The following is a 25,712-nucleotide window of genomic DNA, read 5'->3' as shown; positions in this document are numbered from 1 at the left end:
TAGCGGCCGCCCGCGACTTCGTACGCATGGATCCCGTTTTATCCCCTTCATCTATCTTACGCGGTTTAGATTTTTTGAATGTTTTTTCCCGCTAACTCCCGTCCCCGTGGGAATTTTGCAATATCCTGTTGTAACTAAGCTTTAAGTTTACTAAGGTACCTGCATGCCAAATTTCAAGCGTCTAACTTAAGTGGTTTAGATTTTTCATACAAAAGGATTTTCCCGCTAATTCTCGTTCCCGTGGGAATTCCTAAGTATACTATAACCTGCCCAGGAGTATGAAGAATAATTGTACCAAGTTTCGTTAAAATCCGTCGAGTAGTTTTTGTTTCTATAAGGAACATACAGACAGACAGACAGAGACAGACAGACAGACAAAAATTTTACTGATTGCATTTTTGGCATCAGTATCGATCACTAATCACCCCCTGATAGTTATTTTGTAAATATATTTCATGTACAGAATTGACCTCTCTACAGATTTATTATATAAGTATAGAATATTCAAGCACAACTTAAAAAACTTTACGTAAAAGTGTGGCATGTTGTAATTTTGTGACTTTCCACAAGTCTAGTTTTTCTCAAAACATGACATGGGTTCAAAACATAGGTAGGTACTTAGCTCTGTAAATCTGATTCTAATATTGATTCTAATACGGACAAAAGTAGACCAAAGATTTATTGCATTGGTTATTATTAGTTCTGCACTGACCAAGCACTGTCTCAAGCAATGCCTTTGTCAATGTGTAAGCACAAAAGTGAGCTTTGTTTAGAGACGCGTGTAAACACAGTCGCCCGACATCTGGCGTATTTTTTTTACTTCCACTAACGGGGGACCGATCTGCGGATCATTCGACTTGGTTCTGATTTTGAAGAAATATTTTTGAACTGTATGAAAAACTTGATGCACAAGAATACTGAAAGATATAGCAGGAAATCGATCGAGGAAAAGCAAATTAGCATAATTCCCTGAAATAGATACCTACGCAGTCAAGGAATATTCATCTAAATTTTTATTCGTAAGTTTCGTTACAAAAAAAATAGAAATCTAATTTACTTACTCTAAAAATGTATTAACTTCTCCATATTAACGGATAAAACTACTCGCATAAATGAAAAGTAAAATTCATTGAGGTATCAAACTGAAAATTAAAATCACGGACCTTGCTACTGCTACCTTCAAACTTGCAAAACCCCTAGTTTTGCAACCCATCCCAAACTGCAAAACTCCAAGTCTCCCCCCCAAAATGTCCTTGCCATGATCACAAATTATTGTGTTCCTACTAAATTCCTTCTAAATCGGTTCAGCGATTCTTGAAATAACACCATTTTATGAAATGATCGGTCACATCATCATAACGTGATCAATTTTACGATTTAGCCTCGATATAACTATCTTCTATCTATCTATCTAAATCAAAATGAATTGATAGCAATGACTAACGAACAGTCGTTAGTCTGATTAAAACTCGAGAACGGCTGGGCCGATTGAGCTGATTTTGGTTTTAAAATGTTTGTCGTAGTCCAGGGTAGGTCTAAACGGTGAGCAAATAAGGAAAAATTGCGATGGCTTTATTGCCTTTAAGGCGGAACAGAGTTCGCCGGGTCAGCTAGTAATTAACAAACTTAAATGAGAAAAATTAAATAAAAACAAAGAAAAGATACCAATTGATAAAATTATGAAATTATTTGTTTTTACCCGCTATAAACACCTACGGGTGGAATGAAATGGGTTTTTATTGGGTTTTTACCCCCATGTGGGTTTTTACCCGGGTGGAAACCCATCTCTACCTATCGCTGAGTTTATCTAATTTTAGTTTCATGCCCTTATTTAGTTCTTTGATATTAATAACTAAATACAACCGACAAGGAAGTAGCAGTGAGCGTCAAATAGGGAAATTTTATTTCATTTACAGCATACGGCAGCGACCAACTCGCTCGTTTTTCACTCAAAGTACCTTACAATTTACGAAAACAGTGTGTTTTTTAAATGTTCTGTGACTAAACCGTGAGCGACCGTCTCAAGAATACCACCCACGTCACGCTCCTCATTTTTCGACCGAACTGAGAAGTGGAGATTGAAAATGTAATAATGTCGTCATGCGCGATTGCAAGCCGACTTTAATAACTTTGTAAGACGATAGCTCATTCGCTCCGTGACTGAAAATCAGTTGGTGTGTAGCTTTAAACCTAAATAACCAGATAAATCAATAACTATTTCAGTTAGTTACAGTATTCTAAATTCCCCGTCTCATGGTTAGTCACCCCAAGTTATAGAATCGCTGCTTTGTTTACAGACTAAAAGCGCTCGAAATTTCACGAGTACCACCCTTTCTGGGCGAAACTCTACCAGCCGCGAATATAAATGAACGTCAGCAAACATCAACAATGTACGGCGTTTATTTACAAACATAACGCCTAGTGAGCTACCGAAACGGATGTAGAGCGGTATATACAGAACGCAGACTCCGCGTCCAGCTAGAATCGTATTGCTTTCGGAATAGGGGTTATATTTGTGTAGTTTGGAAAAGATTTGGAGAGTACCAGTGACGTTTCCTGGCGCGCGTGCTATGAAAGCTCTGCTTCCTCGTGAAAGCCCGCACGTGTGCGCCGCCGCTCCACGCACCTGCGCCCGCGCTTCCCTGAGAGTCGGAGCGCCGCGCAGAGCCCGCCGCGCACTCGACGGGATGTGTCGTGTTTAGTGTGTATTTGGTGATCTACAAAAATGGGACCCCAATTTGACTATTGCCTCCGTGCCACAAGTAAGACACACTTCAGATTATAATATTCAATACAGTTATCAATATCGATGTATACGCGAGCTTATTATGAAAGTTCCGTGGCCGCCCGCCCGCCTTATCTTGTTTAGGGGCAGCTGAAACTTTTGTAATTTTGTTTGGTTCATTAACTTCGTTGAGTTGTCGGAATTTCTGATAATTTTAATCAAATCGCCGAGTTTTGATCAAAGTTTAATTTTTTCAGCAACAACTCGCCTCTCTTTGTGGGTAGCTTAATTTTATTCGTCGACTGATTAGATTTGAGTTGAGCACCTATTTTAGGAGGTTGGATGTTTTTAAAAATTTAATTTGTCATGATAGGTATACTTTTGAGCGTTGAGAGAGATATATTAAAATTCAGTAGTCATTATATTTTGTTAAAATTATAACAATATTATTATATTAAAACATATTTCAGTACCTACCACCTATCTACTTCATTTGAGTTATTCAAATACTATGTAGGCAAAGATAGACTCTATCATGATTAAATTTTATTGTTGCGTTTGTTGCAGTGGTTAGAGCATGCCTATTAAAATACATCTTAATACTTATCTATTCTGTCTACTGTGTGAGCATGTAATAATATGCAATATGATATTCAAGGAGTGTTTCTGCATAGTTGATGTCTCGGATGCTAATATTATAGATGGTTAGGTAGATACGCGGCTCGAAGTCATGTTTATACTTACAAATGAATTAATTAATCCTAATATAAAAAATATCAATATGCAATAAAATAATTGACAACTAAAACTTACACTGTGTTTCACAATTTATGAACTTAGGCTGAGTTGCACCACCAAACTTTAACTGTAACTATAACGATGACCGGTGTATTTTGTATGGAGTTTGACAGATTTTTGACGTATGTAAGATGGTGCAATTCAGCCTTAGTATTTTTGATAGATACCTACACAAGAATGCACACAATTAGTAAGATGCATACTTAAGCTTTATCGTACATAAACTTTGCACAACTACTGAACTAACATACATTAAAAGTTAATTACATTTATAATCAAAACATCATGTATCTATCTCTAGCTCTACCGAAAATATGTTCAATCTTATTTAACTTTCCAAGAATTTTCGTCTGAATCATTTAAGACAACGGATGCTTAAATTGTTCATACTAGGTTTAAAACAGATGTCGGCTCGTTCTCATAACTACACTACCGTAACTGATTATATTATTAGAATCGAAAGACGTGTACTTATTATTATCTTAATCTCTTTCTCGAAATCAAATATAAATCTGCTCATAAAAACATAACATTAAACTGTCGTGTATCGTGCGCGTGCGTACTTACGATCGATTAATTACTGTCAAATACATCAACAAGTATACTTAATGTGGTATTAAATGTTCTGTATAGTCTTCCTTCATTGTTCGAGGCAGTTTTTGTGTTCGGCACATGTTCCCAGGGCCGCAGCTTTTATTCCGCCCTCGACCCTAAAATGGATACTTTGCACATGCGGGCCCAGAAATTTCTAAAAAAAATGTTAATAGTATTTTTTCTCAATGAAAGGACTCTTCTTCATTATGCCTGCATTACTTGAATTGACCGCGCATTTGATTATGAGAACTTTATTCATAAAACACCCTCGTTTTCGCCACAGATAATTTATTAAGAGCGTTTACGCCGTTTGGCGCAAAAACAGTACTTTTTCAACTCGTTACAATCATTAACCAGTAATATTACAAATATGTTATAGGCATAAATAGTTAGGCAATTTCGTCGTCTAAATAGTTAATTGAGAAAATATCGCGATTAGTTTAGTATTTAAGAATTCTATCAAGATAAGTCCACACAGGTTTTGTAAATTTCCACTTTAGCGTCAGTTTACAAGCTGAATTTTTTATAAAAATACTGTGAAAACGATTTAACAAACATTTATATCCTATAGCATAGATCCTTGGGCAAATAGTTATCTGAGAAAATTTTTAGATTTAAGCATTTTACAATAAGAAATCACAAATTAAAAGAACGTGAAATACCCAAAAATCAAAGTGATTTTTTCACCAATATTCTTCCTTTATTCAACACAAAAATAGCTTAATATAATAGAAGAATATCTTATCTAAAATATTTACTTTGAAATTTAAAATAATTCATTGTAATTTTTTTTCTATGAGTATTTGAAAAGTACTATAAAACGCCGCGCACGAATCGTTTAAATTCAGTCCGCCTCGAGGCGTTCCAGAGTGAGGTCACGTCGCTCGGTGCTCTGCTGACATGTGTCACGCGTACGTTGATCTTTGACAGGTAGCTGGACTTTTATAGTGTATCCGCAAAATCTTGGTGGTAGATTTTGCGATCACGTGGTAATTAAAATATTTTATTGTTATTTTTCATTACAGTCTATTTTTACTACAAATTCTATTTCAGACGTAATGAAAAATAAAATTAAGTTATTTTTAGCGATGAAACGAAAACGAATGACGAAAATTTGGAACAGCAAGTTATGTATGTATACTAATATTATAAAGAGGAATAATACTAATAATTTATTTGCCATAAATAGGTGGTTACAGAATAGTTAATAGGAATGCTCTGCCAAAAGGGGTCCCACCTAGTTGTAGGGGGAACATACACAACATATTATTACAGTCGGAAAATCTTTGCGGTAGGTACCTGGGATTGTAGTTAGTTGGTCAGTGGTCATTTGACGGCCACTTGAATCGTCTCACCCCTAAGCTTTTGGCTACCGCCGGCGCACTAAGCCGATTGATGCCTAATCTCGGAGGCCCGGCCGCACTGAGTCGCTCACTATACTTTTGCGTCGCGCGTTATATGGTCCTATATGGGGCTCAAGTATGGCACAGTGCGGTGTAGTCGTGGAGCATCCTACTGTTGAAAAAAGCGCAACGCATGATATCACTGAGGCACAGGCTGAGGTAATTCGTAAATACCGCATAGTATCCGCAGTCCGTCTATTCCCAGTTGTGGACACTGACTATGTCCCTACTGAGGATAAATAGGAAAAAAAATATTGTCATTAGTGGCGACGTATAACAATCCTACTAACCTATTATAAATGCGAAAGTTTGGATGTCTGGATGTTTGTTACTCTTTCACTCAAAAACTACTGAACGGATTTTGTTGAAACTTTACAGTATTATTGTTTATAACCCAGATTAACATAATTATAGGTTATAATTTATGACGATATGTGACAAATAAATTTCAATAAATAAATAAGACGTGTCTAAAAAGCGCAATTTATCGTCATTGGTTAAAATCTACAGCGCTGGACAAACTACTGTTTTTGACGTTCGTAAATATTCATGCGGGGGAAGCCGTGAAACGCCATCTATCAACATGATATCAAATAACAGATTTTACGAACTAAGGAGTAAAACGAGGTCCACGCGTACGAAGTCGCGGGCGGCCGCTAGTTCAAAATAAAATTAATAATATTTGTATTCATCTGGTCTTACTTGACTTTTACTTTACGTATGTCATGCACGATGACATTTGCGTCAATATTTGTGTACGTCCCCACTAGGCATAATTGGGATGTATTTTTCTAATTTGTCATAAGTTGTGAGAAAGCCTGTAGCTACAACTGGGAAAGTATGTGTCGCCACTGGTGACAATCGATATTATTTATGCCATTTATCCTCAGTGGCGACAAAGCTAGTGTCGACAACCGAGAATAGACGCCAGTTGCGAGGTGACCATAGGTCCCAAGGGGAAATGTACGTGTACGTGCACCACGAGAGGTGGAAACCAAAAGGTAGTGGCTTGAGGATCTAGGCCCTAGAGTGCTGAAGGGTACGCCTGGCCGTCAGCCAAATTTTACGTCGCACCATAGAGGCAGTTAGTTCTGCCTGTATTAGAGGAGTGGGTGCGACGGCTTGATCGCCTCACACATAGGGCGACCCAGGTTCTACCGGGCCATGGGTGCTTCGGGCCATTCCTCCACCGTATAGGCCGAGAGCCTGTAGATGGTTGTCAGTTAACACTGCAGTCTTGGCACGTGAGTCACCGCAGCAGACTGACACGCTCCAACAGTGCCCAGCCTAAGCGAACGAGTGGCGGTTGGAAATGACCTCTCCCTACCAATCGGGAAGAGGCGTGAGATAGATAGATAAATTGTTTATTTGTTGTAACACACTTTTTATAATGCTTTTAACACACACATTATGTATAGTTGCTATTGAAATTCAATTCAATATCGAAATAAAGTTAGTTAGTCAAGAAACACACTAGGTGACACCACTGGTATTTTGTTACACAGGTTAGTAATAATTTCAACAGTTGCAACATAACAAAAGTGACAAAACAACATAAGATAAAGATGACTAGCGTTTCAAATAGTTCCCTGCGTCAGAGTGGTGTGTGCCGCAGCGATGCAAAAAGCAAAGAGCTCAGTATAAATGTTACGGTTAATGTGATAAATTGAAAATTATTAATAATAACCGGTTATTATGAATAATTACCGACAGTCGCGGTAAAAGTGATAAATTAATCACATTTAACAGTGATTATTTAATAATTCAACCTGAGTACTAACAAATTTCATAAAAGCGAACAACATCTTGTGTACGTGCTCGTGTACAGCCAAACTCTTGAACGTTTTGATATCATATACTAATATAATTTGGCATAATGAGTTTGGAATGTTTCTTGCATAATATTACTTTTCTATGATGCCTATAACATAATGTTTTGATTAAAAGTGAAAAATAGGTTAAGGTGCGGCGGGGGTGGCCCTTGGGCCACCCCTAAGCCGCCTATTTAGTTTTATACACACATAAATGACCTCATATTAATCACATTTACCAAATCATGCGGTAATTATTCATAATAACCGGAGATTATTCATAATTTTCACATTTATCACTTTGACCGTAACATAAACACTACCCTCAAAAGGAACACTGATTTTCAGCTTTTGCTAGAGAACGCATAAAGCGTACAGGTACGGAATGAACCCGCTCGCTTTCGGAAACAATATCTACATTAGTATAAAATATATTCTTATGAGACAAATAATCTTATGGTATAGTGTGCAGTGGAAAGGGGGAGCGAGAGGCCTCAGCCGACACTCCGGTTATCCGCCGCCGACACCCTGGGCGCAAGAGGACAGCTTATGGTCTCCAACTATCCCTTCCTAACAGGCCTCGGTCGCTAGACATGGAGGTGTCTGGTGGCGGCTAAGGACGAATGCTACAGGCAACAGCCAATGGCGATGTCCCGCGTTTCCTCATATCACTCATATGGATCATGGCAGTAACAGTCAGGTTTTTAGTGGGTGTAGGGGCTACCCACCTTTTCTGGTAGGAAGAACCCCACATAGCCCACTAGCTGCCCCCGCAGCTGGTGGGTATGAAATGTTATGCATTTTCCGGATAAAAAAAGAATAGTTAACAGGAAAAGTTTGTTTTGAATAGAACCGATTTGAAAAAATCTCTCACCATTAAAATTCAATTTTTTTTCTGCTGAACATGGGCTGTATAAAATATTCTCAAAATAGTAAAAAACCTTTGACAATTTACTATTTGATAAAGAATTTACGTATTTATTATTGATTAGGACTAATGTATACCATGATTTATAATTATGGAGTCGGTGTTGGAAGATTTGAAGATTTTATAGTTTCCTTGAGCTGTCACTTGACAGCCTGGCACACTTTTACGATGGTGGATCAAAGTGTTTTGGTTTGACTATAGAGCGTGAGAACACGCACACAGTCACAATTATTTTAGTGTGAATAAAAACAGCATCGAAAATACCTAAACTTGACATGCCACGCTAGACGTAAACGCTCTTAAGCATTTCCGTTTCATAAAGTTGTGTTGTGCCTACTTAAACATACGACTGCATCCCTTTGTCTTCGAGACCTAGAACTTTAAATGCAGGAATGTAACTTTATAAAGCCTTCTACTTACGAATTGAAGTTGTTTATGTTAAGTCATGCAATTAAATGCGAATTCTCGACACGTGTTTAAGTACCCACATTCCTTTAGATCACTGTGCGATTGGGGACATCGCACGTCGTTTGTTTTACTAGTAGCCCGCCTACCATCCGTCCGTATCTCACACAGTGGTCTAGGCAGGGCGGGCTAGAAGATTGCCTTCAATTCGTATTTTCCGGCTTTCAAAAGTAGGTTGCTCCACTCGGCCCGCACTGGACGTAATGGAGAGCCGTTAGTTCATTGGCGTTATTGAATAATTCCCGCAAGGCACAGTCGCCGCGCGGTGCCCACTGTGCGACGCCGCCCTGCAGCCATGCTTCTTGGTAACGATCATTTATCTTGCGAGTCCGCACCGGTAGTTCGAATCCATTAATCTTATTTATAGTCTGGTTTTCTACAGATTGGTTTTTGTTTCAGATAATCCTTCTTACTTCGCGTTGCCGGACAAAAATGTCACGGACGGCGAAGCGTCGCCTGCGTCCAGTTCGGAGCCCTACTCGAGGTCAGCTCCGAGCCGCGTTTGGCCGGATTCCATACGTCCTTTGGGATCTCCACGGAGGAGAGAACCCGAGAGCCCGAGGAGAAAGGAGTTCCGAGCTCTACTGAGGTCCCTATCGGCTAGGGAGCCGGAACAAGCCGAAGCATTCTTAAAGGGACAACCGAGGCCTGGGGACTGTGCTCCTAGAGATATGAGACACACTTTTACTGCTCCGCGAATCAAGTAAGTATTAGATTATTAATTAAAATATCATTAATTTTGATTGCTTGATGCACGTAAATTGTATAACTAATAAGAGTATGTAATGACCAGGTAATATAGCTCTTATGTTATTCGCAGGAAGGGCAAAATTAGCGCAACGGTTGTCACATCAGACGGCCCTCAAGAACGTGAGGAGGTGTTCTATACGATACCTCTTCAAGGTCGAAGGAGGCACTCGGTCGGAGGGTACCTCGCAACAGGCGGCGCAGGTGCTGGTGAGGTCACCACGGTGCCCAGCGAGGTGCCAAAGATGCCACCTCCGAGGTTCACACAACAACGCGAAGATGAAGTCAAGAGAAGACGACCAAAGAACTTTTCTTTTAAAGGTAAGTGTTTATATTCACTTATCAAAAATTTTTATTGTATTATTGGGTCAGTATTTAGAGTTATAGTGTGGTTTGTTTTGATTGTGATAATGATTTAGCAATGATATGATTTACAACTGAAGTTATCGTAAAGGAAACTACGACACTAAAATCTATTATTAGGTAATAATATAGATGTGGAAGTGAACAATAAGATAAACGACCATAAACAACTCAATTGAGACGTTGGGAGATATAAGAGCGTTGCACTGATCACTCTTTGACCTCCGATATCTGATACAGATGCACCAAAATGTGAACGCAATGCGGCGCTTTTGATTTCAGCCCAACTAATTTGACATTTCCAAGAACACTTAACTACTTTGTTACATAAAATACGAATGCTTATTGTTATCTTGTTGCGAGAACTTTTCGACGTCTTATCAAAATTCATTCAAGATTACCGACTCACTATCTAGCAAAGCTTTTGCATCAAAGAGAGTATTAAGTTTTTATATCAGTGGGTACCACCTAAGTTAACAGATCTCCAGCTTATCAGATTTCGAAAACCGTATTGTTGCCGATTAGTATCTCGCCTGGCTACAGGACAGGGTCAGAATACAATCGGACGTGTTTAGTGTTTACAGCTTTATATTTGGCGTTCGATAACGCCTCAGGAATATTTACACGAGGGCCCAAATGTGTTTGCGGAGATTGGGCGTCGGGGATGGCGATGTGTTGCGATTATCGTTGTCGCGACGGTATTTTAGTATGCGAAGTGCGTGCGCTCGCGCCGCCCGACCGACGCGAGTAGTCCTGCGCGCCGGCGCTGCCTGCTCGGACCCCGCCACAGCTCTCAGGGCGCTCGCTACATTTAGTACGCTTTCTAGTGCTCGCCTCCTTTCAGTGCAATGTTGGACGGCTGAATTCGCGAGTGATAACTTGACTTTCATAATTTCGCGATGGAGAACAAAGGACAAGAAACCACCGATATGAGTGAGTTTAATTATATATCTGATGAAGATTCTATCGTGCAATTTTTTAATTACTAATTTAATTTATTACAAAGTTTCATTAATCATTTCTCAATATTCCGTTACTAATTTAACTTTGACAATATAGGGTAACAACAAAGTTGTTTTCATTATACTCGTAATTCTTATCGAAAATATTTTAAAACTTTACCATATTCGAGGAAAGTCGAAGGTTATCTTGGTAGCCCTTTGTTTTTTTACTAATGACACTATCGATACTCGTTACATTACTGTTTGGATTTAACGGTGTATTTATAATTATTGGGTCATTAACTTAAGTTGGAAATAACGCCCGCTATCTCTATAAAATGTAATGAGTAACTCCTCAACACATGTAATTAGGAGGCAGTTCTTCTACAAGTGTCCTTCGCTATGTCGAGTCCAGCATCGAGGACCAACGTCACACTTTGTAATTCGAAGATGTCCAAACCCGTCCAAAATCAATGTCAAAGAGACACCGTAGGTACTTCATTACCAAATTATTTTTACCGTTTACATATTGGTGATCAGAGGACCTTCCTCCTTATGCTTCAAGAGGCAGGGTTGAAAGCCCAAAAGTTTGGATACGTTCACATTGTATGCGCAGCGCGCATTATTTATGCAGGGCGACGCGTATGGCTGAATAAACATAGCTTAATTTACATGCATCGAAGTGACTCCCGTAATGTACTCGCATCGAGAATATAAATGTGTAAACGCCTAGTGTTCTTGTGTTCTCTGAGCAAAATCGCTCCGACAGATCGGGTATTTAGCTAGCACATTTACATTGTCACAATGGTGAAGTTTATGGCATCCGCGCCACACACACAACTTTGTGAAATTTCTGGAATGGACTACTACTATGAGATTTTAGCCCTTGTTGGCTTCTGAAAGTTTCACTTAGTACATTAACGTTCAGGAAGCGTCCATTTAGAAATTGGCACAAAGCCGGAAGGTCTACTTAATGGAAGTAGTATAACCGTTTATGTGCGCTTGTTGGAGTGATAATGCGCACGATTACTATTTGCCTTACTCGTAAGCTGAACAACAAAAAAGAAAACATAACAGGCTATAATGGAAATACCTCACTTTGCCCTCTTTAACATAGGCGCCTTCCGTGGAGACATTATTATTTCTTCAAATGAAATAATTAATTTAAATGTAAATTATGTGTTTCTTATCGCGTCGTTAGCGCGCACAGGAGCTTTATGTCGAGTTGTTATGTTAATATGGTTGGAAATTGAATGGTAGAACTGTCGATGTTCTAAGTCGTGTTCTATTGTCAAAGTTAACGAGCAGTTGTCGCGATATCAGATAAGTGTTGAATTACAACTTTGTTTGTTGACTATCGGAATGTTATCGCAGAGACGCCGAGAGCCGGCGACAGAGGGCTGACCACAATCAAGGCTAATTTTGTGTCAAAGAAAATTTGCCAAAAGCTGCGGCATAAGTTATGTTTCAGAGGGGTCTTTTTAATCAAAAGCTCGCCAAAAGTTGTGTAACGCAAGTTACGTTACCTATAAATAGGAGCTAACTACAGAGTTTCGTAGCGTTCGTAGCAACCCGTAGACTGCACTTATATTGTTTTTTAATTAGGTAAGAAGGTTGCCTCCTTTTTATTTAAATACAACAAGTGTGTTTTATTGCATCGAGTGAAATATTATGTGTCATATTTTGTGTTCGAATCATAACAAATGCGTCATGTTTGTACATCGAGGGTACCGCTTCATTTCATTTAATTAGTCTCTGTGAGCATAAAAATGGAATTGATGCCATCTAATAATTTATTATCAGTGATCCGACAGAAGGCTGGGAAAAAGAAAAAGATGTTTATTTTAATATGTGAATCATGCGTTCGCGACGGGCGGCAGATTCGCGGGAAACTTCATAATGTTAGTCATGATTTTGTTTGCCTACTCTCGGTTGTTGTGGGTCGTTGTTGGAATTGAATCAATGTCTGGTTCACGTCAATCACAAATCTTAGCATTAAAGTTTTTTTTTATTTTACAGTTTTCAGATTTTAATTAACATAATTTTCATTACTAGCGAGCAATTTACAATGTAGAGTATTTGCTAACTTATAGCAACACTTGGATTCCGCTTGTTTAAACAAATTTACAATTGTGATTAATGACAATATTTTATAGAGCTAAATAAACATTTGTTCATTCATTCAAATTAGCCAATTGGAATTTTATTACACTCAATCGCAACTTCGCAAGTCATTCAATAAACTGGCAGAATATGGAGACATTCTTACAATGCTCTCACTACAGAAACTGCGAAGTTATAGTGAAATAAATCACGGCATAGATTGGTCGGTTCATTTGTTTAAATAATTCCAAGAATCTTAACAGGAGCATATTGCCTGTTGGACATGACCTATTTACGACGTAGAGTTGTATTTCTTTAAAATTACTCACCGTGGGTTAGAATTTGTATGAACCATCTGTTTAAACAACGAAGTCTTTAGGATCGAAATCGAAGAAAGTGTTGATTCATCGATTTTTGCATCTTGAAGCTTATCAGATATCGTTGGATATCCGATCATCTGCCAACATAATAATAACAGGATGTTTGCCGATTTTATAACGATTTAATCTTATTGATGGACCTTGGGGACATAATAATGCTGAAATGTGGGTACCTACATAAATTAAAACTTATTCTCTAAAGGTTTATGATAACGATAGGAATACTTATATTTTTATGTACCAAATGGTCGATGATGTGAAGATCCATAACCTTGAATGTGCCATATTGAAAATTTTATTTTTAGGGATGAACTTTGTTTCACCTTCGCTGCATCATTGCATTGTGAAAAAGTGGCGAAACGTTCGTTCAGAAAAGTACTGATTCCCTTTAACCCATTTTTGTAATGGTTAGAACCACAAACAATCGTTTCCCGGGCCAGATCAAAAAGCTACAGGGACTAGTCAAAGTGAGTCTTTACTCTTTATAGAGACTGCAGTATTTCACCCACTTCAAAGCGCACCCGTTCGAGCGAGAACTAACGCGGTGAAACACATCGACTGGCTCACCCCAAACCCTTCGCATTGGTGCCTATAGGATCATTTACAGCACATCCGACTATACATTTTTGTTTGCGAAATGACATCTTTTACAACTTTATAAGGTGCCGCAGTGTTAAGTTTATTGTGATGTCTGACCGAGTTACCTTCTTACCTATACAAGGTATGTTAGTACACTGATTATTGCGGATATGCAGAAACATGATGATATATTAGACATCTCGTATCAACTTTTCTGAGAATTCATAGATTATGAATAGTAATCTTCATAACAATATGTATTACTAGCTTTCCGCCCGCGGCTTCGCCCGCGTGGAATTTTGTTTGTCACAGAAAAACAATATCGCGCGCGTATTTGCTCACCGTTTAGACCTACCCTGGACTACGACAAACATTTTAAAACCAAAATCAGCTCAATCGGCCCAGCCGTTCTCGAGTTTTAATCAGACTAACGAACATCAATTCATTTTTATTTATATAGAAGATAGATAGATAGATTATAGTTACGCGTTGTTCCATACAAAAAAGAACGGCTGCATAGTTATTGCCTAAAAATATTACAGTCTACGAGCGGAAGAGGTTTGCGCAACGTAAATCATTGATCCGTCTGTTAAAAATAGTTCAAGTGTATCTCGTTACGGGGGACCAGACAGCTCAGGTTTACCTCCTACCCTCCTTGGAGCATCTGACATTTAACTAAGCCGACTATAGCAGGCATGTTTTTATTAACAGATGCACCTATATAGCCAGTTGTTAAGCTAACATCTAATGTTTTATTAACTTTATTGAATATGCCATAACTAAGATCATAGCGTTTTATCGCCTACAAAAGCAATTATTCCTTTTACTCTGGATAAATAAGACTTCTTGAAACAACATTAATAAAACATAACATAGAAGCATAGTTTTAGTATGATTCAAAGAATTTACAGTTACAGAAACATATTATTTTAATGGAAATTCCAAGACCGGAATCATTAAAATAAAATTCAATTGGCGCGTTTATTTGCTTCGTTACTTGTAAATTAAGTGACAGAAATAAAAGTGGTAGTAAAATTTTGCCATCACTAACGAATCGCTTCCCGCCATAACTCTGTAAACTGACACAATAACTGCACATAACAACAATTTAGCCCCGTATTCAAGTTGCGCCCGCGCCGCTTGCATCTAATCGGGCATAGTTATTCCGGGCGACGCCATAGACGTTTGTCTATTTAGGAAACGGATATTACATTTAGTCGGGTCTTCATTTGGCGGCAGAGGTGGGTAAGTATAAATCCGTATGAGTTTCCGGCGCGCGCGGTGCATAGCATATTTTGTAAGCAGCCGATGCGTGTGCGCAGCGTGGCTGCAATAAAAAATTAACGGCCTGCGTATGTTTTTATTCCTTCGAGCTGTGAAGGGAATATATGGAAGTGTGTTTTTGGGACAACGTTAAGCTTTTACCATGAAAGCGAGAGCTTTTATTTATTTAAGGAATGGATCTTACCTACCTACCCTGCTACTCTACATAACGCAAATTCCTTTCGTGTCTAATTTTAAACACATTGCACTTGTTACTCATTGCCCACTATTACTTTAATTGACTTCGAGTGCTTCTCCAATAAGTAAAAGCATAAAGGGATGCCAGTTGAAGTGGATAGCTGTTTCTTTTTATTATTGTAGGTACAAGTAGGACAAGAATATTATATAGAAATTGTATTTTTTTAACAAATTTTAATTTAAAATATTTGTAGAGTTGCGTTTGCGCAAGTCCTGTGCACTTCGGCCCAGCCAATGACCCTATCCAATATCAAGTGAACGACATCGTTCATGCCTTGATTCTCCCTTCACAACACATCCTTTCAGAATCGGATTATATCAATTCGGCTATGTTCTCTGATTGACGTGACTTGGAATTTAATACTTGGAAGTTTACAACATAATTTTATAATGTGGTTTTATAAGCATGTTTGTTCTAATGTTAGAAAGTTTGATAAAATATGTAGTCTGTAATAATCATTGTTTACTTCTGTTATCTAAATGTGTGTTGACATTTCCCATGTTTTGTTATGTCGTTATTGAAACACAATGTACTTACTTAATTATAAATTACTTCGTCGAATATTGACTTACTATACTCGTATTAAAATTGTATTAAGACTTAAAAATACCGTGAGCTTTTTATTAATGAAACATTTTTAATTGAAGGTAAAAGGTTACGTTTGGTACGTTTGTCAATGTTTCTTAACCTTGATCTTTGTTTCAGAAATGGAAGATATATCAATACTTTGGAGTTCTGCCTCCCCAGAGAGCGCGCTATGGTCAGAGTACTTAGTGGCGAGCTTTGACAAAATCATGTCGCAGCGAGCGAGACATCATTATAGGTAATGGGGCCATTATATTCTTTAAAAACTCATAATCATCTTGTTATGATTGATTTTTCAATTAACACCTCTTCAGTGTCAATACATAAAACAAAACACAACTAAAAAAAAGACAAAACTACACACAGCAAACAGTTGTTTTGTGATCTTAGATGAATTATTTTGCCAATAAATTATAACAGCATTTGGAGTCTGAAAAGCTTACAATAGCCATTCAGTGAAACGAGATTGAAGTTGGCAATCGTCCAGTAATAAACACTGAATGAAATCATTGCTAATGCTTTCACGGGCTATACTTTCATCTTCTATGACATTATATTCTCCGAAATAGTTTTTCTATGGTAATAAAATTTTATGGCAAATTACAATCAGTAGGGTTTATATTTAAACCAAAAAATATCTCTTTAAACCCATTCGCTTTAATATGGAATTATTTTAGGGTAACACCAATCACAGCAGAGGAACTGATGGCCTGCGATTCACAAGAGAAGCTGGAAAAGCTAGCAAAGGCACAACTACAGATTGTAATCCTGTGCCCCAACTTGGCGCTGAAACTAACGGACTTGAAGAAGGAAACCAGCTCGGATGGGCCGTTCAAGGCAGACAAAGTGCTGGTGATGCTGTTGGGAGTCGAGAAGAATCATATCGTCGCTAACCACTGCGAAGGTTAGTTGAGAAGCAATAAATAACCCTTAACCGGGCTCAAAAAAGTTATTGGTTTTCAACCGTATCTTCACGGCATAAAGTTCAAATTGATGTGAGCTCTATTTAAGGATTGTTGGGACCTTTGGATCTAGCTCTTATCACAAATAAAACCGGTGGCGTGGATAGCGCTTGGAAGGTCTCAAAATGCGGAGTGATTGTTTTTTTTTTCTATCAGTTATCATAAAAAGTCTACTGAGTTCAAACATTTAACAATAAAATGCAGTTATGCACTTACATGTTTTACCTAAGTAATACTTTCATATTTTATTTATTATCTAATTGTTTGTGCCCAGATTACCCCACCATCGACCAGTGGCAGATGATGAGCGTCCGAGAGAAGGATACGTCATTCGTGGACACTTTCTTGACTGCTGCAGTGGGCATTCTCCGGACAAAGGACTGCAAGGACACCGCCACGGATAGAACGAGCTTCTCTATAGTGCCCAAGAAAGTTAAAATTGTAAGGAATTCAGCTATTTAGTTAACTAACCCACTTAACAGTTACCGAAAAAGACCTTTTTCAGCTTATAGTAGAGACAAAAATACACCTTGATTACTAGGGATTAAACAATGTTAGAAGTTCAAAAAAGTGTAAAGATTCCACTGGTCAAAAAACCCCATAGTACCAGGCCTCCGTCACTCGCCTATGCCGGCCGAGATAATTACCTACAGCGCGCGACAACTTCAAGTTGCAAATCAGTCAGGACCGCCACGCGCCGTGACGCGCCTGTGAGCACACGCGTATTTCTACAGGGTGTTAGGTAAATGGGTATATGAGCCGACACTAGCCCATGTTAACATGGGCATATAAATGGTATGGTGAAGTCAGAAATTTGATATTATAATTTTATTTTTTTTAATTTTCATACAAAATATTTTTTATAAAATCCGATTTGTATGAAAATTAAAATAATTAAAATTAAGATATCAATTTTCTGACTTCACCATACCATTTATATGACCATGTTAACATGGGCTAGTGTCGGCTCATATACCCATTTACCTAACACCCTGTATACACGCTCGGTCGATCATCGTTGCAATCAAGGTTTATTGTTCCAACAGCACTGTTATTCTTCTTTAATGGAAATCGTAATATTTAGAAATAATAATTAACTGTAGTGATTTAAATAATTAAAAAAACTACACTTTTTGAATAATTTTGAAATACTTATGACAAAAAAACTGTAGCAAAAAAAATATTTTACCTAATAAAAATATTAACTTTTACTTTACCGTGTCTATTTTCCGACACTACACCTTTTAAAACTGTTTGTCCAATTTCGAATTATCGCAACACTGAAGTTTATTAATAGGTACTTTAGAGATGGTACGATTATACAAACACCACTAGATTAAAATTTACCAATCGTAAATACAATAAATGCTTCTTAAAATTAAGTTTTTATTTATTTTACTTTGCTTATACAACCCTGACGCTTGAGCTGTGAGGTAGATCAATTCTGAACACAAAAAAATAGCGCTCTTGTGAGCGTAGTAGTAAGGTGCGATTTCGAATGCACCATGTGCGTTGGATATTTTGCATTATTATTATTACCGTTAAAATGCCGGCATCTGATCCTACACAAAGGAGTGCAATTTCTGTTGCTACTATTATGTATTCTGTGATAGTACCTATAGTTGAACTTAGGCTTACTTTACTGAGCATTGACTTTCAGGTGTCATGAAAAGGATGTAAAAGATAAGAGGTATTGGCAGTTAACGCCCGTGAACCATCACTTGTTTTATTACAGCAATATAAAACAATCCATCAAAGTAAATACGACCGCCAAGGCCTTTTTATCGAATGTCATCTGTCTTGCCTTAAATGAAGAGACTTTATTATCAACGTCGAAAGTTAATTATTCAAGTTGTTGCTAAAATTATCTCCAAAAATGTCAAAATTACATCGACACAAAGAATTACATACAAATTACTTAATAACAAACTGTCTTATTTTTATTCAGGGCCAGAGTCGGGTGATAGCGCTCCTAAATGACCCCATTAGAGAGGAAGACAGCATTAAGATAATGGTGGACAAAAAAGGCGAGGTCATTCAAATACCGACATTCAAGAAGAGGAATCCATATACTTTGCAATTTGATATTCCCGGTAAGTTCCTAATCCGCTAACAAAAAGTCCGAAGATCAAGAAGCCCTTTGTATTTTTCCATTCCGAGTTGGCTTGGAAATAAAAATACCTACTGTTCTACTTTTGGAGCGTGGGAGTATTGATTACAACATCAACAAACTAGTGTTTGTTGGAAAACAGTCTCAGATGCATCGTAAAACTACAAAATATGTACAAAGTACAAACATTAACCGCTGATATATGATGAGCACCAAATATGCTTGACGTCATCAGGTCAAAGGAATACTGTTCGAGAGTCGGCAACTAAGACAGACGAAAGTCACGGAACGTGCTACGATAACGCTAACTAACTACAAGATAATATTAGGGATATCGTAAAATTTTAGCTTACATTCTTTTGAAACAATATTAGATAATTTGTTGAAGTTACCTCATTTGAAACAGTTATTACGGAACGCTTTGCTCATTATAGACAATTGGATTTGCTGCAGAACTTTCCAAGTGCCTCTTTCGCATTTACAGCAAAACCCTAGGGTTAACACAGCTAGCTTTGTCCTACTTTCAGTGACCTTTCAGTGCATAGTAATAATTGTATCTAGACCGGAGTTTATAATCGATGACGTTACGAGCATGCGTACTGAATGCAGGTTCCTATCGCTGCAACTAATTGGATGTTAATTAAACTGGAGTACAATGTCGAGGCTAGAGCAGGATTTAGGTCTCAATAATGACCTAACTAAAAATAATTTGGATTTTTATTTATTTATTGAACAATACATGCTATTGTTCAATACGAGCGATTAGTATAGGGATTTGTATTTATAAGTATTAACGTAGATTAATCAACGCCTGATTATTGGAACCGTGCGCGTAGTATCTATGTACGAGTATCTATTAAAAATGAAATTGTATGTCGAATGGTATTGGTATTGTTATTTCCCGTCAAGACTTTCCAAGTGTGGACCGCAATGTCAAACTGACTTAAATTATTTTAGTAATAAAGAGAACAATATTTAACAAGAGCTATACATATACGCCTTCTCCGTATCTTCATAATGCTTTGAAACGCGTGTTACTTCAATATGCTTTGTTGATGTTATACATAGGTGCGAATTTTGCAATTTGAATGGTATTTTATTGTTTCCCATAGACTCCTGCTTGGAAGTGTCGATGCTGGTGTGGGTGCGTGTAAGCAAGAATGGTCAGTCGCTTGGCAGGAGGCAGATCAAGTGCGAGAGCCGGCTCCGCGAGCTGGACCAACTGCTTCGAGCGTCTGATCACCCTTTGGAGTTTATGTGCCAGGTATAAACAAAGGAATATGACCTTTAGTGGTAAAAACGTCACATTATAGGGTTGCTGTTATCAACAGTGCGAATATGCAATGACCTATGATAAAATACTAAAATAAGATCATATGGAAAGTCCGTACCGTTGTCTTGGTTCTCGGGACTTCCCGATCTTAAAACGTTATCTTCATTTTACAGTCCTTTAATTTTAATGTAGGTCCTTTAACGATGAGTGAATGACATTACAAAGATAATGACTACCTACATGATAGATAAGTTTTTAATGGTTATGCCTTTCACAGACCCTCGGCTTCAAGACCACCAGTAAGGAACAGCTGGACAGTTGGATGTTGAACGCTTTCCAGAAGAACATACCACCGCACTTCAACCTACTGTCCTCCAACGAGCAGTTCAACCCGAAAGCTGATGTTTCAAGTAAGAATCAACTCTATCACCCGAATGAAAGTTATTCCAAAAATGTAATATTTTAATTTTACCGTAATTAATTGAAAACCTCTATCTATTTAGCGCAAAATTGTTACCGCCTCTAACTTTTGCTTATAGTGATGATTACCTACGCTTCATATTAATGCTTTGGAATTGAGGGAGTTAGTTAACATTTGCACAAGAAAACACTATCCAATGGCAATTGGCCTAAAATGCTTGGTAGAGCCTACATTATTTGTCAAAGCAGATAGTTGCATTATTTCTGAACACACTGAATAAAATTCATTTATATATCAGGTGGAGAAGAATACCCTACATTACTCCATTGGGCCGCCCGCTTCGGGCTGGAACGCGTCTGCTGGCAGTTACTGGAGTGCCCGGGAGGGGGCGGCGCCGTCGCTCTGAGGAACGTGCGTCACCGCACCCCCGCCGACCTGGCCAGAGACCACAAGCACTACCGCCTCGCTGATGTTCTGTCCGACCATCTTGTAAGTATCCTCTAACTAAAGCAACGAAGTATCCAAACACAGCTCGTCAAAATGTTATTGTTTTTCGTCGAGTAAAATATCTAAGGCTAACTTCTTATTTTTTTGCAGAAAATAAACGAATTCTCCAACATGTATTATTACTTGAAAAATATGTCCGACAACGACAAAGAAAATCAGGACGAAGGGAAACAGAATGAGGAATTACGCATTGTGGAGTCTTCCGACACTGTCGACGCCCCGTGTCAAGAAGCAGTGCAAAATGGCACGGAACCAAACAGTGATCCTTTCAGCGAGGCCTGCACGCAAAACTTAGAACAAACGTCGGAACCGGCGAAAGAAGAGAAAAAACGACCGAGCCTCAAGTTACCCAAAGTAAAGGAACAGTTTTACCAAAACGAGATGCCTTTCCACGACAACACCATGGACAGAATACAGCAAGCTATCGAACACGACTATCTAGTTCAACCTTCTAACATCAAGGTAGAAAGTCCCAAATTCCGACCGAATAACCTGTACGCCAACAGCTCTCGATTGATGCCTCAGCAGTCCGATATATTTCTGTATTCACCCACCGAAGAATCCAAGACTTTTAATATTGATACTCCCACTAGTGATATAAGCCAAATCAATTTGAATGCCAAAGACATCCGCAACAGTGGCAGCGTCAAATCGGGGAAAGAGAGCTGCCCTCTGACTGGGCAGGAGGAGCTAGCAGAAATAATCAACGATTTCAAAAATAACGTGTTCAGTATATCTGAAGTGGAAAAGTTAGTGATGGAGTGGCGCAATCGGAATGAGACCCAACAGTCACTAAAGGAGAAACAGGAGCAACTGAATAAAATGAGAGAAGAATACGACAAAATACAACAGAAGATCAAAGATAACTTGAAGAGGCCTACTCCATTTGAGAGGGTAAAAAAAATGTTCTCGAAGAGCAAAAATAAAAGTAAGTTTCTAGTCAACACTTTCCAGAGTTCACATGCCTTTTGGTAGGTTAACATTTGTAATAAATAATACTTTTCTTTTTCAGACCATGATAGCAACGGAGGAATAGAAAAACGCAATGGAAACACGAGGCCAAATAGCAGCATGAGTGACAGTACGTTTCAATTTTTAATGCTATTTACACAAAGTACATTATTTAAACGATTATCGAAGAGGAAATTAAATGTAATATTGTTTTTAGGTTCGTCATCCTCTGGACGGCTGAGTACAGTCAGCGGCGGCAGCGTGGCCGAGACGAACAGCGTTCAGTCAGAGATGGAAGACAAAGCGAGGTCTATTGTAAGTTATCATTTAATAATAATAAATAAATATATTTAAAGCAGTAGAGGAGCAGATTTGCCACATAATATTTTGAACAGATTTTCTACTTCCTTTAATACAAGTCTAGCGCTAACTCAGTCAGTACCTGAAGGGAGCGGCACGGGAGGGTGATTTTGTGACGGTCTAACGTCAGCGAGACTTCAGATTTGTATGCCCTGTCACATCATAATATTTCAATGTCTACCCCTCCCGTGCCGCTCCCATACCTCAGGAACTGAGTTAAGCGCTAACGCTTAACTAACCATACCATACCCATTACCCAACCATAACCAACTAACACAGGTCTAAACCTATTGGGGTCATGACGACTGTTCGCGTCCAACTCCACACTACTTTGAAATAAAAAATAATTTACTCACAACTTCCCATTCCAGATATCATCCAGCACATTGACCATGCACTCCGCGTGTGAGGGAGACAGCAGAATGGACGACTATCTCATCCCGCCACCGCCACGCCCTCTCAACGGCTGCCCACAGTTCACCACCTTTGGACACCCTAGCAAGCATGACACGAGGTCGGTATCCTGGAAAGCTATAGAACAGATAACATAGTGATGATTAACTCAATTGGTTTTGGGCTTTATTCATTCGAGTTATGATTCAAAATCAAATGAGGAAATAATTATTACGAAAAAAAAGCAAAATACGTTCTAAGTTGCAAAGCTCGATTGACTTATTAGTTTTGAAGCCAGGCATTTTGTTAGTGTTAGATGATATTAGGAGCAAAACTGCTAAAGCTTATAGAGCAGTAGAGCGGCGTTTCCTTCACTCATGCGCAAGCAAAACTGGATTAGGTACATATTTAGATATCAATAAATGGCAAGCAAGCGGTACAAGTAGGCGCACACCGTTGATTTTTCGTCGGCCGATAGTTTAGTCGGGCAGTTGATCAGTATGGGCATGTATGGGAGTGCGCACACTACGCCGATTCAATTTGGCTGATTCTTCATACAAATTAAAATCGGGCACAACTATCGGCCAACTAAAAATCAACGGTTTGCGCCTACTCTAAGAATGCATACGTTAAAAACTATACTTAACATAAACAAAATGTATACCTGCTAGGATACTAGGTATCTTATTTTAGATTTTATACTTCTAGTAATATTTTTCTGTAATAAAATTAAGCGATTTCTTTTTCATTCAGGGGCCAACACATGGCGACGATAGTGGAACGCGAAGCGTCCGCGTCCCGCGAGCGACTGGACGGCGAGGCCGATGCGCGCGCGACTCACCTGCGCATGACATTCTCGCGCGACCGCCCCGCGACTAGTCGCTGCGACGACCGCGCCGCGACTAGTCGCGAGCCGCAGCACATGTACATGAATATATCAGCCACACACACGTAGCTCCCACGTGCGAGCCGTGACAATCGCCCCATAACTAGTCGCAAGCCGCAGCATGTGCATGAAGAAATCAACTACACTACGTAGCTGCAACTAGTTGCTGCACCATTGAGATAGTTAAATTATCATCACTATTAGAATACATCAGACTAAATACGACCACATTACTAGTCCAGACTAGTCAAAACACCACGAACAACGGTGTTGCTAACTAGTTGCTAGGCTCCCTAGTGTGAACTTCACTTGTTCTTGTTTCAAGTAAAGGCGGTCATCAAACATCACAAAATTCGCATGATTGGAATACACAGAGTAAGGCAAAACAAAAGCTTGACATTAAATTGTCAGTACACCACATGAAGACTTAATGTCTTTGAAGCATTCGAATATGAATTCGCATGCGAATTTACATTAATAGGAATTTTGAGCATAAAAGTAAAATTATCTATTGATTGCTAGTATAATTTTTTATGCGAATATACATTTTTAATGCTTCAAAAACACAAGCAAACGAACAAAATTAAAAAGCAAGTAAATGATAATGCTAATGATATTATCATAAAGACATTGAGTTATGCCGTTTCGCCAGAATCACTGTTAAGAATAAAGAGCTTTTGTTCATGGATAACAACGAAGACTGAAATCATTTGTTGTAAATATTTTGTAAATAGTAAGCAATTCATTTTAATTTTTTATTTATTATTATTAATCGTAATTGCATACCATTATACGTATTTAATTTACAATAGTACAAAATATACCCTTAGTTTAAATTTATACATTTAAGTTTAGCCACAGAGCTAAGGTTAAGAAAATGTCAAGACCATGTTCTTTTCAAATATTTTTTATTAACGTGTCCCAAAAATGCATTTATATGTACGTACATAATACCAAATAAATGATAAATACAAAAATCTTACGAGTTCAATCATTTGGCATCTACCTACCTTTCGTTCTATTGTTGTTTTACTTTTAAATGATCCACTAAGTGGAATAAAGTGATACTTATTAATTTCTCTTAAGTACTTATTTGAATTTACATTGTATAATTACAGGCAAAATTTGCCTCACTAAAACTAAATAAAATTCATGGCGATTACATTCCAAATAACAATGAAATTTAGTCATAAATAAAAAAAATAAGTTAAATAGTAACTAATACAATACTCTCGTTGCAATTTCATTGGTATAACAATTGGTACGGGTACCTAAGTAAAAAATAAAAGAATAAACAGTATAAAATCACAAAAAATTTGCTCTTTCAATATACAAAAAATATCACAATACATATTGTTTAAGTAGCCATACGATAATTGTATAATATAAGCCTATCGTGGCGTCACTAATTGCCGTTGACCATTCGATAGTCGACAAATCAGCGGTATAAAATTCATGCAAGTCAAAAAAATAATACTTATTTCGAATCTTACATAATTTTATCACTTTGAAACGATTAATTTCGACGGTTTCATAAGTCGACTTAAAATCTATGTCTTAGAGGATAGGCACTGTGACAGTTGAGTTTTGAGTTTCCGAATTACAAGCAAAATAACAAGAGAGACACAGTATAAGGTAAGGATTAAAAGTAATATTATTAATAAAGCAAATAAATTAGAACCTACGAAAAAATATTAAGACAAACATAATACTAATAGTACTAGACACAGAAAAAGACACATGGAATGATATTTCGTTGTTAAAATTGCACTTAGCGATAAAATTGATTAGTCATTAAAGCAATATTGAACACAATTTTGTGTGCACACTCAACACATTGGGCGTAACAGTTGCCGTGCAAAAGTAGACCTTATTGTGCAAGTTAAAGTACAGAACAGGCCACAA

General features: G+C 38.0%; 1 protein-coding gene across 4 annotated transcripts in view; it reads left to right on the top strand.

The window, feature by feature from the left end:
• LOC135072602 (phosphoinositide 3-kinase adapter protein 1) overlaps nucleotides 1-24,785 on the top strand; it is a 33,125-nt gene extending 8,340 nt beyond the window's left edge. The window contains exons 1-15 of one of the 4 annotated variants that reach the window (XM_063966589.1): nucleotides 2,676-2,762; nucleotides 9,124-9,427; nucleotides 9,545-9,792; nucleotides 16,065-16,182; nucleotides 16,622-16,848; nucleotides 17,181-17,347; nucleotides 18,855-18,999; nucleotides 20,129-20,280; nucleotides 20,567-20,699; nucleotides 21,009-21,199; nucleotides 21,308-22,145; nucleotides 22,230-22,298; nucleotides 22,386-22,483; nucleotides 22,900-23,042; nucleotides 23,675-24,785. In XM_063966589.1, the coding sequence (XP_063822659.1) occupies nucleotides 2,726-2,762; nucleotides 9,124-9,427; nucleotides 9,545-9,792; nucleotides 16,065-16,182; nucleotides 16,622-16,848; nucleotides 17,181-17,347; nucleotides 18,855-18,999; nucleotides 20,129-20,280; nucleotides 20,567-20,699; nucleotides 21,009-21,199; nucleotides 21,308-22,145; nucleotides 22,230-22,298; nucleotides 22,386-22,483; nucleotides 22,900-23,042; nucleotides 23,675-23,876 (3,072 nt within the window). In that variant the 5' untranslated portion in view covers nucleotides 2,676-2,725 and the 3' untranslated portion in view covers nucleotides 23,877-24,785. Of the gene's footprint in view, nucleotides 1-2,675; nucleotides 2,763-8,992; nucleotides 9,030-9,123; nucleotides 9,428-9,544; nucleotides 9,793-10,574; nucleotides 10,768-16,064; nucleotides 16,183-16,621; nucleotides 16,849-17,180; nucleotides 17,348-18,854; nucleotides 19,000-20,128; nucleotides 20,281-20,566; nucleotides 20,700-21,008; nucleotides 21,200-21,307; nucleotides 22,146-22,229; nucleotides 22,299-22,385; nucleotides 22,484-22,899; nucleotides 23,043-23,674 lie in introns of those variants that run through there. The other 3 variants (XM_063966590.1, XM_063966591.1, XM_063966592.1) reach the window with 3 other exon arrangements.
• Nucleotides 24,786-25,712: the final 927 nt, after the last annotated feature.

Source organism: Ostrinia nubilalis, chromosome 6, assembly GCF_963855985.1.
Source record: "Ostrinia nubilalis chromosome 6, ilOstNubi1.1, whole genome shotgun sequence".
In the NCBI taxonomy this organism is placed as follows: domain Eukaryota; kingdom Metazoa; phylum Arthropoda; class Insecta; order Lepidoptera; family Crambidae; genus Ostrinia; species Ostrinia nubilalis.
The sequence above is the reverse complement of the archived record's forward strand: the minus strand, read 5'-3'. Positions and strand labels throughout refer to the sequence as shown.